Raw genomic sequence first — 12708 nt, forward strand, 5'->3', positions numbered from 1 at the left:
GACATAAGGGTCCCTGCAGGTTTTTCACAAAATACCAAAAAAAACAACAACAATTTTTTTTTTTTTTTTTTTTTTTTTTTTTACTAAGGAAAATTACATAAAATAAAAATAAATAGCAACACAGCGACTCGGATAAGTATATTCAATCTGATTCGCGTTAGATGACTCAAAAAGTGGTCTTCTTGACAATCACTGTTTTTCACAAGCTTCAAATATGTCCCCGCCCCCAATGTTAAACTCATTCCTACCCTCTGCTATTGTCGGTAGAGACAAGGTAAGTTACCTACTGCTGCTTTAGCTTTAAACGAGTGATAACAGAACAACACAACCCCGGCAGCCATAGTTTGGTTTTTGATTTGCTGTCTTTTTTATTAGCAATCCTCGCTGTAATCTAACTTTTCCTGCAGCTACATGAATGCTTGATTAAATCATAATTAGTTTCACCTGTGTCGCAGCTCATCATGTCTATTTATTGCAGTTCCGTACTCACTTTTTTTTCTGTCTGTCCTTGAATTTCCGTGTTATCGGGATTTCATTTTACACCTAGCTATGCTAGTTTCTGGCATTTTTTAAAGTCATGCAACCGTTAGTTTTTCAGAGATTGGCTGAGAATTAAAAAAAATAAAAAATAAATTTCTTCGGTTATTTTTATATTTATCGATTTTGTTGTGTGTAATTCCAGACTTGAATTGTGGGGCCGAGCTGATTGCATACTACGTGGCGAGAAGGTGAGGATTTTATTTTATTTTTTATGTTTAGCATTAGATGAGGGCAATGCAAGAAGAGTAAGATTTTGTTTAAAAATAAAAAATTTAAAGTGTGTGTGTGTGTGTGTGTGTATATATATATATATATATATATATATATATATATATATATATATACTTTACTCTTTAGCCATGTATTGCTATCTTGTGCTATTTGGTTAATTTACCACAAGCCGGTTAGCTTCAGCTTCCTGTTTGACAATGTCCCACCAATCGTGTTTTTGATGTAACTGAGGCTTTTGTCAAGCTGTACCAATATTTGAGTGATAGTGGTGGAACAGTCCAAGTTTTTTTTATTCTTCTGCATACTGCTTCTTTTTTTAACCCAGTCTCTTTCGTCATACTGTTCATAGATTGAACACCTGTCATGATCCTTCATGAAAGCTTTCCTGACCCTTATATATTATCAATCAAATTTTATTTGTATAGCACATTTTAGCAGTAAGGCATTTCAAAGTGCTTTACATAATTAAAATTAAAACAGCATGCGACATTGAATAAACGGTGAGAAAGAGAGACATTTTGTAAAAGATAAAAACATTAAAACCTGCACCCCTTTTAGGACTTCAGTTAAATGTCGTTTAACTGGGCCTCTAACCCTCTGGGACTTTAGCTGGAGGATTATGATATTTTTTTCATATCTTGGTTTATAGACGGATTTGCCTTAGTATTAGCTCTGATTCCAGAGTCTACCGAAACCTAATGGGCTAATCTGACTTTCCACTGGTAAAGGTAGATTGCCTGTTTGCTGTGATCTTTTTGATTTATTAATTTTTTTCTCTAAAATTGCAGTCAATCTGAATATTCTGAACTTTTAACACTCTTTCTGTCCTGTCTCTTCAAAACAGTCTGTTTGCCTAATCACCAGGGTAGATTTGCATCTTTTCACTTGTCATATTCTTTGTTTCATTCCTTTCACTGAAGGACATTTCAGCCGTTTGGTTATTTAGGCATGCTTAGAATATAAAGTGAATTATTGTGGATTTTGTTTAGTTATAACCCCTTCAGTGTACATGTCATTTTTTAATTTTATTTATTTTTTGCTCAGGTATACTTTTATTTCTATTCATCCCACATCTCTTGAGTCATTTCCTGTGCACATCAGTGCATACTTTAGTGCAGTTTTACTCTCGCACCTTCAGACTTTTATGCAGACTATCCTGCCATACAATCACAATCACCTTTTTTTTCCCGTTCTACTCATCATGTACTGTAAGGAAATGTATTTACATTATTTCAATAAATAGTGACTGTCAGCAATACTTTGCATCGTAGTTTGGCCCCCTTTGTTTAGAGCCTTTTCTAAGAAATTGTTTGTCTTCCAAAAGGATACAATGGAAATGTGGGGTTGCAAATTGAAGGACTAAATTAACATGGAACCTGTTGTATTTAAATTTAAACACTACATGCCTCAATGCAATCATTTTCCCTTAAAACAGGTTGAAACTAATCCAGAGCATCCAACACTTGTCCAAGATGACAAAACATAAAAATACTCAAATCTCGTTTTTGTTAAATGAAGACGGAAGGGTGCCTTTGACAGTATCACAGACTAACTCTAAACAGAACCAGGTTTCTATCCTAAAAAAGTAAGTAGTTTCCACATTTTGGTTGGCAGTCTCATTTACATGGAGCACTTTCACCTCACTGACGAAAACCTCCTCTATTCCCAGGACTGCTAATCATAACCCAGCAGTTGCAAAACCTGCAGCAAAGTCCAGAGTCTTGAAAAGCGGTGGAACTGTTTCTGAAGAGTCTTCGTCAAGTTGTGCAGCAGGATCCAAAGTGTTGCAAAAAGTGTGTCTCGGTATCAGAACTAGTTCTACAACTGCAGATGGTTCTGGATGCAGTAAGGTGAAATCCAGTGCCGTCAAAGCATTGCCTAAGACCAAGATGACGTGCTTAGCCTCTGCTAGAATCCCTGAACAACCAGTTAAACCTACAAGTACAGCTAGTTCTGCCAAGACTGGGCCTGATGAGAAGTTGGTTGGCGTAAACACCAAAGTGCGTCCCCACCAGAGAAATGTACCACTTTCTACCCAACTGAGCACCATATCTGAAAATGAGAAGCTCCTGAAAGAGCCCTCCAACCTACCTGTAAGCGGAGCGACGCAAAGCAGAAGCCTTCCTAAAATCGGCGAGTATTAACCTTTTTGATTAAGCTTATGTGTGAGGCCTCTTTTGATTAACATGCATCTTCTCTTGTGTTAGGCTTAAGTCAGCTGATCATTGTGTCATGTCAAGAAAAACAGCAAGTCTATTGTCAGCTGTGTTCAGTCAGGCTGAGAACATCCACTCACTCCACCAGCTTCACACACTGCTGTAACTATGTGGTAAGTGCCTGAGTTGGTCTTTCAGAGATAAAAGGTTAACCTTTCCAATGATCAACTTTCTTTCTCTGTCTAGGAGAATGTTTGTTTGTATCCAGACTTGTAGCCATTGTGCAGGTTGAAGCAGACTGCAGAAAACCCTGGGCTCATCTCAAAGATTCTCGGAGCTCCTATCTTAGCCTAATCGTTCCTATACAAGTTAATTTAAGTCTGAAGAGTGATTCAGTCAAATGCTGAGTGACTGAAACATTACTCCCAACAACTGAGTGTAGGCCAAATGTTTCCTCACACTTTATTTCTATCCTCGTCATGATTGATTTGCCATTTGGTCATTTTACTAAGTTATTTAGTGTTACTGTGGACGCTCAGTTGTAAGATATTCACTGTGAATACCGAGGAAAGGGAATAATTCAGTTTGAACTTCCAGTCGTTGGAAAGTTCCAGGTCAGGATGACCTGGGAAAAAAATAATAGTGTGACAGCAAATCACTCTGCCCTAGAGTCGGGAAGGAATTCAGATTTGGAGAGATATGGACAATAACAATAGCAAAAGTGCTGTTTAAGTCGCGTAGATGAGGCTTGAAATATCCCAGCTGTGGACGTTTCCTGGAAATGTTTGAACTCCAGTATGAAACGGGCCAAGAAATTTATGTAATCTGAAGAAAAGGACCTTATTGGTTAAAACATGCAGATAGACGCCCATTGATATAAAATCCGATAAAGACTCTTGTAACCATTGAAAAAAGGGGGAGATTTTCTGTAATTGTTGAACTTGTAATGTGTAAGCAGATGTGCTGAATAAATCTCCTTCTTCTTGACATGATTGGAGTAGTGACATTAAAGTCCTGTGTGAGGATTTTTATTTTATACGTTCGCCACTTTTCACCCCAACACCTTCTAGTACAAACTTGTTTGATCTGGAAAACTGACCAACTATAGAGGAAAAACAAGGATGTGAAACCCAAACTGACCTGGAGGAGGGCCAGCTGTTGGCACAGCTCAGTCCATTTTATGGACTCATTTTCTATGACTCTTTTGGCTGTCTTCCTTTCTAATGACGCTCTTGGGCTCAGTAATGGTCTACTCCTAACATTTTGTCATAATGTCAGGAGCCTCCTTTAGGTGATTTTGTAGGTTGTGTGTGTTTTTTTTTTTTTTAAATCTTGGCATGGTAGAATTCCAGGGGTTTTGAGTTTTCATAATTTACATCACAATATATCTTATTTCTGCTCCGACAGTCCTGAAACTCAAAAAATATTGATCATTTTAATCCATTAGAACAAGGGTGCACAAGTCCAGTCCTGGAGTGCTACAATCTTGCAACTTTTGGCTTCTATAATGCACCTGAGTCAAATGAACTGCTCGTTACCAGGTGAATGACTGCTGCAGAGGGAATTCATTAATTTGATTCATCTGAAAGTTGCAGGATGGGACTGAATTTGGGCACGCCTGTAATAGAAGTGAAGTTGGTTAACCTAAACTTTGAATCTTTGCCTATAACATTTTACCCCTCCATTCTTCCTCACATGCAAGCTAAGCCCTAGCATTTCAACTAATATGATTTCCCTGGTACTATGCTGTGTTTTTACTGTGCTTTTTTTTTTTTTTTCTCTAGAAAATGAAGTATCCAGGATGGACTGCAAATTTATCAGAGATTGGGGACAAATTCAAAGACATTGTGGCCCATTTAGCTGAGATTGAGAAAAGCATAGGATCACAGAAGCCACAGGTGACAAGCTCTTGCACAGTTACCATTGTTTCTGATCTTGTTGAAGTCCTACAGTTTTGATGTTGCCTCTCCTGTTTTTATTTCTAAGACGTGTAACCATTTACAAATGATTAGAAGCATTTGTAAATGGTTGGACGCACGTCAGAGAAACTAAATTTGTCAGAGTGCAGGTTGGAGACCACAAGTCATTCCAGGAGCAGGAAGCCATGCAAGTAGACTATTCCCAAGAGCCTGCATACTTGTCAAAATGTTTTTTTTTTTATTAATGTTGTGTAACCTGCTATTATTCGGTGAGCTGATTCCAAAAAATGTGATGTGGTTGGAAGCATGAACACCTTTGCCTTTCTCCATGTAGTTTTACCTTTGTGGGGTTTCTCTTAAAACAAATTGTACAAAATTTGCTTATTATTATTATAGGTGGTTAATACAGGCTAGTTTTGGCAATGCAGCAAGTATAGTTTCTAGCACAAACGCATCCAACCAGTTGGGTGTTTAAAATTGTAGGACTTCATGCAGTCTGTTAACTTGCACACCTTGTTTAGAGAATCTATTTTAAATGCATTTTCTTGCCATTCCTTTATTTCCTAGAGGACAGAAGTGAAGAAGGCGTTCTACCTAAAGCTTGCTGCTCTTTCAGAAAAAGAAGGTAGTAAAATCTTAAATATTTAAAATATTTCAATTTCAGAAAGCCACATAGTCGGTGCTCTTTTTTTTTTTTAAACCTAAAGTAGTTTTTTGTTTCGACTGTAACGGCCTGGCAAAGCTGGCACCCTGACATTTTCTGCTATAGTCTGGAGTAATCCTTTACCAGTTGGCCTGTCTGTAGTAAAGTTTATGTTTGGTTTGGAATAATTGATGTAATCAGTTGATTAAAATTTGCCTTGATACCCAAAATGTACTTAATGATGAAGAATTTAAACTTGGTTCATTTAAGACGGCTGAATTAACAGTTTGATAATGTGTCATAGCATGAATTTGTCATTTTAAAATCTAAAAGTGTTTTTGTTGTTTTGATATCAAATAAAATTATATATATATATATATATAATATCTAAAAGTGTTCTACTGATAAATAACTGGGAAATAATTCATTAAAATGTTGTGTGCATATTTAGAACTGCCTTTCTGGCTTGTTTTTTGATTCTCAGCTATTGAGGAACTAAAAACAATTGAGCGACAAGACCCCCGAAACTCATCCTCTGTATCTGAACCTGTGCAAACGTACCGACAGGAAGCTCAAAGTCCATGTGAAGTTTCAAGCTCAAATGATGGTAAGTTGTAAACAAACATTTTAAGGGTTTGACTTTTTGCACTATTGAAGACAGAATTCCTTCTTCAGATTTGTTTATTACTGTTTATTTTAGTTTGCTCCGACTTAATTCGGATTGATCTTTCAATATTTTATCCAAGGTGAAGATTGTAAAGCCGGTACTCTGACTCGGGACCATCTCCAGACATCTGCAAGTTGCATCAAAATGGATCAAAATCATGTTCCAAGCAGCGAAACTAAAGATGCTGCTGGTTTGACTTCATTTATTTGTCAGGTTTCTCCAAGAAAATGATTTTACAACTTCTTTCAGCATATATTCTTTTTATTTCAGAAACTGCTAAACAAAATCCATTTATGCCAGCTATTGATGCTCAGCCTCAAAGTCTCATAAGTAGTTCCAGTAAGTAATTTATTTATTTTACTGATATCTGTGTCTAGCCATCAGCATGTTGGTTCCATTCCTTGCATACCAAATCATTCATTTGCACAAATTCTTCACTCAAATTTGGCAGGAGTGAGAGTGGACTCTATTTTCCCACCAGAAAGAAAACTTTCAAAGAGTCTGTCGCCCGCACAAGATGCACCAAAAGCTGGTAACTGTCGACCAAAAGTTGAGATGTGCAGCCCCAAGAAACGAGCAGAGTCGGTGCAAATAAAAAGGACTGGACTGGGCCACAAAGTGAGAGAAGCTCCAATGCATGACGGACCACCTAGAGGACATGATGAATTACCACCACCACCACCCATAACTTGCTTTGGTTAGTGTTCAGCTTTCAAGTTGAACTTTTTGTCATTTACGAGTTGACTTATAGTAATGGATGGCTGTCGCAGGGAGAAAAGCTTCAGGCTGCAGTAATTTAGTCCTTTTCTTGCACGCAAGACAAGTGGACACTAAACAAGTCATTGGTGAGTACCCCTCTCTCATCTGTCAGCATTTTCCTGCCACTTTAGAGAAACTTGCAGCCTATCTGAATAGTTTCCCCTTATCAGGTATGGAGTTTCTGTGGGAGTGCAGAGGGATTTGTCTGGACACTTTCTATCTGTGTGAAAGCTGTGAGGAAACCGTCTCAAACCGTGACATCTGTCAACATGTGACCAGTCGCGATCACCAACTCGAATACATGGTGAGTGTTGGGTTAAAATTTGGGGAACCTTTTAATCTTTCCACTCTGAGTGGAACAAGCTTACTTATTGGTGCTAAATACCTTCTTTCCCCACTTTGTTTCAGTGGAAAAAGCACCCTGAGTTTCTGAAGATATTCTGGCAGGAGGAAGACTTGCCTCAAGCCTTGAAAATCAACATTTTGCAAGAAGTTATCTGGAGGCTGGCAGAGCGTGACAGTTTCCAAAAAAATGATGCAAAGGTAATTATCCACTAATAATTAGATCAAACAAGATAATTAAAGTTATATGTATATGAGCTCACTTCTGGTTTAATAATTTCCCTTTTTTCTCTCAGTGCATAATACTTCAACAAAAATTGCATCAGTTTGTCAGGATGACTCACTTCAGTGAAGGTAACATCTTTAAGTTTACAAACAGGTTGTTTACCACAGTTTGTATAATTTTTTTTATTTATATATATATATATATATATTTTTTAAGCTTTAAAAATTGTGCAGAGCATCCTTAATGAAGAGAAAACAACCGTCCATCTGCCCCTCAGTGCTGCATGCCAGTGGAGTAAGTCTCTAGTTTTAATTTTTATTCTCTTCAGGCAACCACTTGTTGCTAGCCTGGTCATTTCATCTCTTCATCATTTCAAATTGTATGTGTGAACTTCTGGAATCTGACTTCTGTAAAAGCAAGTGAAGGGGGACTTCTTTCAACTTTCAAAGATGACTACCTTAAAAAAAAATATTGTTTCTCAAAGCAATAACCATGCGTGACCTTCAAGGCTGCTTTTGAGTCTGTTGTACCAAACAGTTTGAATGTTAATACTGTCTTCTTCTTTAAGACATGTAAGGGGAAGAAAGTGAAATTGAACATGCAAACTTCTGATTGCAATACAACTTTTTTTTACCTACCTCAAATTGAAGCTTTATAACATCAGTCCAGCAAGTTTGTTCTGGCTTTGTGATTGAGTTTGGCTAAGATTCCTGATTCGACAAAGTTTGAAAGGTTAGTCTCAGCAGTTCCATCCATCCTTTGCACTATCTTTTTTATTTTTACCTGCTAAATAAACTAAATGCACTATTTTAATGTGCAAAGCCGTCAGATTTCTGTAGATGAGATGTGTAATTTATAGATTTTAAACAAAAAAGGTCTACCAGATTTTTATAAAAATCTGCAAAACATTCAGTAAATTTAATCTCCTAGACTTTTTTATGTTTAGTAACAAGAACATAGTATGGCTCTGTCTAGCTTCATTTTGACATGTCTTTAGCTTCGTGTTTTTATTTATTTTTTTTGTTGGGGCTGGTGCTCATGTCCAGCGGTCATTGAGTGAGAGGCAGGGTACACCCTACACAGGTCGCCAGTTCGTCACAGGAAAAACATCCATACATACACATAACTACAGTTTGGAGAGTCCATTTAGCCTAACGGTCATATTTTTGGACTGTGGGAGGAACTGGAACCAACTCATTCACAAAGAACATGTGAATTTCCAGCAGAAAGACCCCAATCCAGGATTCAAACCATGCATTTCGTCTGGATTGAAAAGGATAAAAGACACCATGGCAGCCTGGAAAGTCACACTGTTAGGTTTTGAGAGAGCATTTTTTTTTTGTTTTGGTTCTCATCTCTAGTAGCAGACAAACAGTTGGTAGAATGTTTTGGCATTGATTGGTGAAGGGGATAGTTGAATATGATTTGACGGGCAGGGAGGAGATGCTTTTTAATCTGTACTAAATATGAGCAACCGCTTTTCCTAGTTTGTCTGCAGTTTAAGTACTTCTGGGTTTTCTGGTGCCTGCACTTGCTAAGGTATTACTGATTCTCTCTCCTTCTCATGAAGGCCTGTAGCGCCCCCTAACTGTCACTGGAGCATACTGACTGGTTCAATGCTGTCAGACTACATAGATTGACTAAAATGCCCCAAACCCTAATATTTTCTAACACCCCCTACACTTTCCTGTCTTTAAAAAAAACAAACTTTTTTTTCCTGTTTTTATTTCAGATGAAGAAATTACAAAAAGCACAGTTTTGGAAGAAATGTCCAATGTTGGAACATCAGATGTAATAACAAAAACGGACTTCAGTCCTGTGGATATGAACTCCTCTTCATCAAACACTGATTTGGTTAGCTCTGGTGTCCCTAATCGAAGCGTAGAAGATGCCAAACCCAATCCTTTTCAAAAGCCAGTGTCATCAGCTCTTGCTTTGCCTCAGAGCTCTGATCAGAAACTAGTTCCAGAAGAAACATCTTGCACAGCTTTCGGAACAAAACTGAACGTATCAGTCAGTGGCCCAACTAAAAAAAGACCAGCCAGCTCATCGATGGACCCCCTGCCAGCTAAACGTATGCTCATCATGCAGAAGATCAAGTGTGAGCCTGCTTCTCCAAATTCAACGTCTCCTCCAGTCAACCTTCCTGCAGGCCCTTCTCTGCTTGGTATCAAAGATGAAGACTCTGGACCTAAGCATCTTCAATCCACTGTGGATCAGGATTTGTTTTCAAAACTAACTTCTCATTTGAAACGGATCACCTCCAAGTTGACTAAGGATAATATTAAAACCATTAACTCCTGTCCAACCAGTTCTCCTGCAATTCCTCAAACTAGGTGGGATGCAAAAATTGATAACTCTGGAAGTGTGTCGTACGACTGGGACTCAAAGTGTTGCCTGATTCAAGCTCCAGTGAGGAAGAATCCACCTACCAACTTGTTAGACGGGACTAAGATGGTGACATCTGATTTGGAGTGCAAGAAGGAACTTGTCACCGTAGGTCTCGACTCTGCTCCTAAAATCGTCTCGTCCTCTGAAAGCCTACAGCGGATCGTTGCAGATGATGTGACTGAAGACAAGCCTGTCACTACTCTAGCTCCTACTGCTGACCTCTTTAAACTACAGGATCAGCAATTCTGTAAAAATGAAAGTAGACTTCCATTTGGTTGTGCCACTACCAACCCTAACTCGGGGCAAACACTGAAGCCAAAATGTGACCCAGAACCTGACGGGAATGCGATTGGTCCATTACTTAACACTACTGGAGCTGACCAGCCAGACCCCATAAAGCGCATGTTTCAGTCCAGCTACACTGAACAGGCCAATACTGACATTAACATAAACAATCAAATCGGCTTCCACATTGATCCACCACTAAGACCCACTTTCACGGTGGCGGGTTCAGGAGGCTGTGATCCACACGGCCAAATGGGCGATTCAGGTTATCCTTCCTATCGGGCTGGTCAAAAACATGTGGCTGCTTCATTTAGCACTGAAGGCTCACATCTACCGTTCATCTATTCAAGCCTGATCTACCCACAGCAGATGGTGAACCCCTTCAGTCTTACTCCTTTCAGATATCATTTGACACCCCAATTACCTCCAGGAACGGGGTCTTTCAACACGCCGTACTACCCATGGATGGCAGGGGTGAGAATGTGATCCATGAATCTTCTCTGGACTTGTATTCATAGTTTTTTTTTTTTTTTTTTTTTTTGTTTTTTGTTTTTTTCTTTCTGCCTGCTTGCATTTTGGTCCTACAATTTTACATACGTTATTCTTGTGAAGTGATTTGTTTGCAAGCCGTTATGTTTTCCATGTTAAAATATAAAAGGGACTTGATTGGTTTGTTTTTAATCAAATTCTACATTGCATGGATTTTAGATATGGAACTGTTTCTGAATGCAAGTTTAGTTTTTAGTAAAAATGTTTAAAAAAATGCCAAATGTAGTCTAATTCACACAAATTGTTCAAATGCCTTTGGACTGTGAGTTGGAGTACAGATTTGCTAATGATTGTCTACTAGATGTGCTAGTTGGACCCCATTAGCATTATCTTAGTTTTAAAGTTTTTATTGTTCCATTGTTATAACATGGTAATACAACTTTGCTATTTTTTGTTGGCCTAAAGATGTTCATCCTTTAAATGAGCCGTCTATAGTGTCTTGCAAGATGTGACTACACAATTAAAAAACTACACTTATAAAAAGGTAAATACATATACTTAGTTGTACTTGTATACCTGGCATGCATAGAAGGATATTTGTAATTGGTAATTTATTTCTTCAATTCTTGTAAAGAAATCTGTTGTTGGAAAACCTGTTTCAAATTAAAAGTTCTCACAAGTGTGAATAAAGTTTTGTTGAGAATGTAGGTTGCTCCTATGAAAACTAAACCGAATCCTCTCTGATCCTGGTAAACTCTGATTTTGCTATCAAGTCTCGTTTTGTGTGATTATTGGGTTGGATGCTTAAAGTTTAAATACAAAAAAAACACACTGCCAGATTAATTTCAGTCCCAAATGTGATTCCTAAACTTTCCTCTGCTTTTGACTGGATTCCCTCAGTGTAAAGTTGAGTCTGCACAAGGTAAGATAAGAAACTGATTTAAATGAACATTACCAGCTTTTCTTTTTTTTTATTTTTATTTTTTTTTGTCATGACCCTGAAGTTTAAGAAACGGTCAGCTTTTTTAAATAAACGTCTCAAGTTGTCCCACTATTTTCTTTGACAGACCAGTTTATTATCTTAAATGTCTTTATTTAACCATACAATAAACTTAAAAGTGAAAACCTCTCCTTAGTCCCTGAGGAAAGAATTCAACACGTAACCATGGCAACAGGAGAAAAGGGAGGCTAGCATAAACAACTTGGCCATGTTTCATTTCATGGCTAAGTTGTGACTGGCCGTGAACGTTGCTCTCCCTCACACCAATCAGGGTCTTATGATAACTCGGGTGTTATGAGATAAACGCATTCTTTGGAAAATTATTACAGGTGCCGTTCAAGGCAAAATCAGAGATGGATGACCTACAAATGTTTGTTTCAAGGAGTTTTACTTGCACAAGGCGAACATTTGAGTTATGGGATCTGTAAGGTCAAAGACTATAAACATTGTCCAGTTCAAACCTTGGCACAGAAATTTGTGTGAATAAAGTGGTTGTCTCATCTAAACAAATGTTTGATAGTTGTGTAGACTAATGCTTTGTAAATTATCCATATTTCTCAAGCGTTCTCATTTTATTGTAACTACAAAATGTTTGAGAAGACGGTTTATAAGCTAGGCTAAAATTAAGTTGTGCAAATGGAAAATAATACATTTATCTCTCTCTTTTTTTAACTTTTAACCTGAAAACAGTGGTGTTTGATTTCTGACCTACTGTGTTCATACCAGCTTTCAGAGTAATCATCTGTCTCTTATGAGAAATTCTTGCAAAGACTTAAATTTTTATTGTAAAAATAATATGCAGAGGTGGTACCTAAAGATTGCAAGATTAGCACTACTTCCATATATTTTTTACTCAAGTAAAAGCAAAAAAAAAAATTTGTAAAAAGTCTACTGAAGTATTTGGTAACTGATCAAATTTTTGATCATTTAATATTTAAAAATTATGCAGTCAGATGGAGCAAAAATATAAAATGAAGTGGAATTTTTTTTCTGGTATTTTAAAGATGAAAATGACTAAGTAAAAAGATGTTTCCAAATTAGTTTATTTCAATAAATAACA

The 12708-nt window shown here is 37.5% G+C and overlaps 1 protein-coding gene across 5 annotated transcripts; it reads left to right on the forward strand.

Moving 5' to 3' along the window:
• The first annotated feature begins 477 nt into the window (after positions 1–477).
• Positions 478–11420, forward strand: LOC106954521 (uncharacterized). 5 transcript variants are annotated; one of them, XM_015044070.1, is made up of 17 exons: positions 478–728; positions 1454–1499; positions 2207–2356; positions 2441–2904; positions 2979–3100; positions 4712–4825; positions 5414–5471; positions 5974–6096; positions 6236–6346; positions 6427–6495; positions 6608–6853; positions 6927–7001; positions 7086–7219; positions 7324–7458; positions 7554–7611; positions 7700–7777; positions 9216–11420. In XM_015044070.1, exons 3-17 carry the CDS (start codon positions 2244–2246, stop codon positions 10643–10645), a joined length of 3330 nt encoding a protein of 1109 aa, XP_014899556.1. In that variant the 5' UTR covers positions 478–728; positions 1454–1499; positions 2207–2243; the 3' UTR covers positions 10646–11420. The 5 variants fall into 5 exon arrangements, with proteins under 5 accessions (XP_014899556.1, XP_014899555.1, XP_014899557.1 ...); XM_015044069.1 differs by lacking the exon at positions 1454–1499; XM_015044071.1 differs by lacking the exon at positions 1454–1499 and having other exon boundaries at positions 6236–6331.
• Positions 11421–12708: the final 1288 nt, after the last annotated feature.

This window comes from Poecilia latipinna, unplaced genomic scaffold (genome assembly GCF_001443285.1).
Source record: "Poecilia latipinna isolate Pla-1442-1.1 unplaced genomic scaffold, P_latipinna-1.0 Scaffold662, whole genome shotgun sequence".
Lineage (NCBI taxonomy): Eukaryota > Metazoa > Chordata > Actinopteri > Cyprinodontiformes > Poeciliidae > Poecilia > Poecilia latipinna.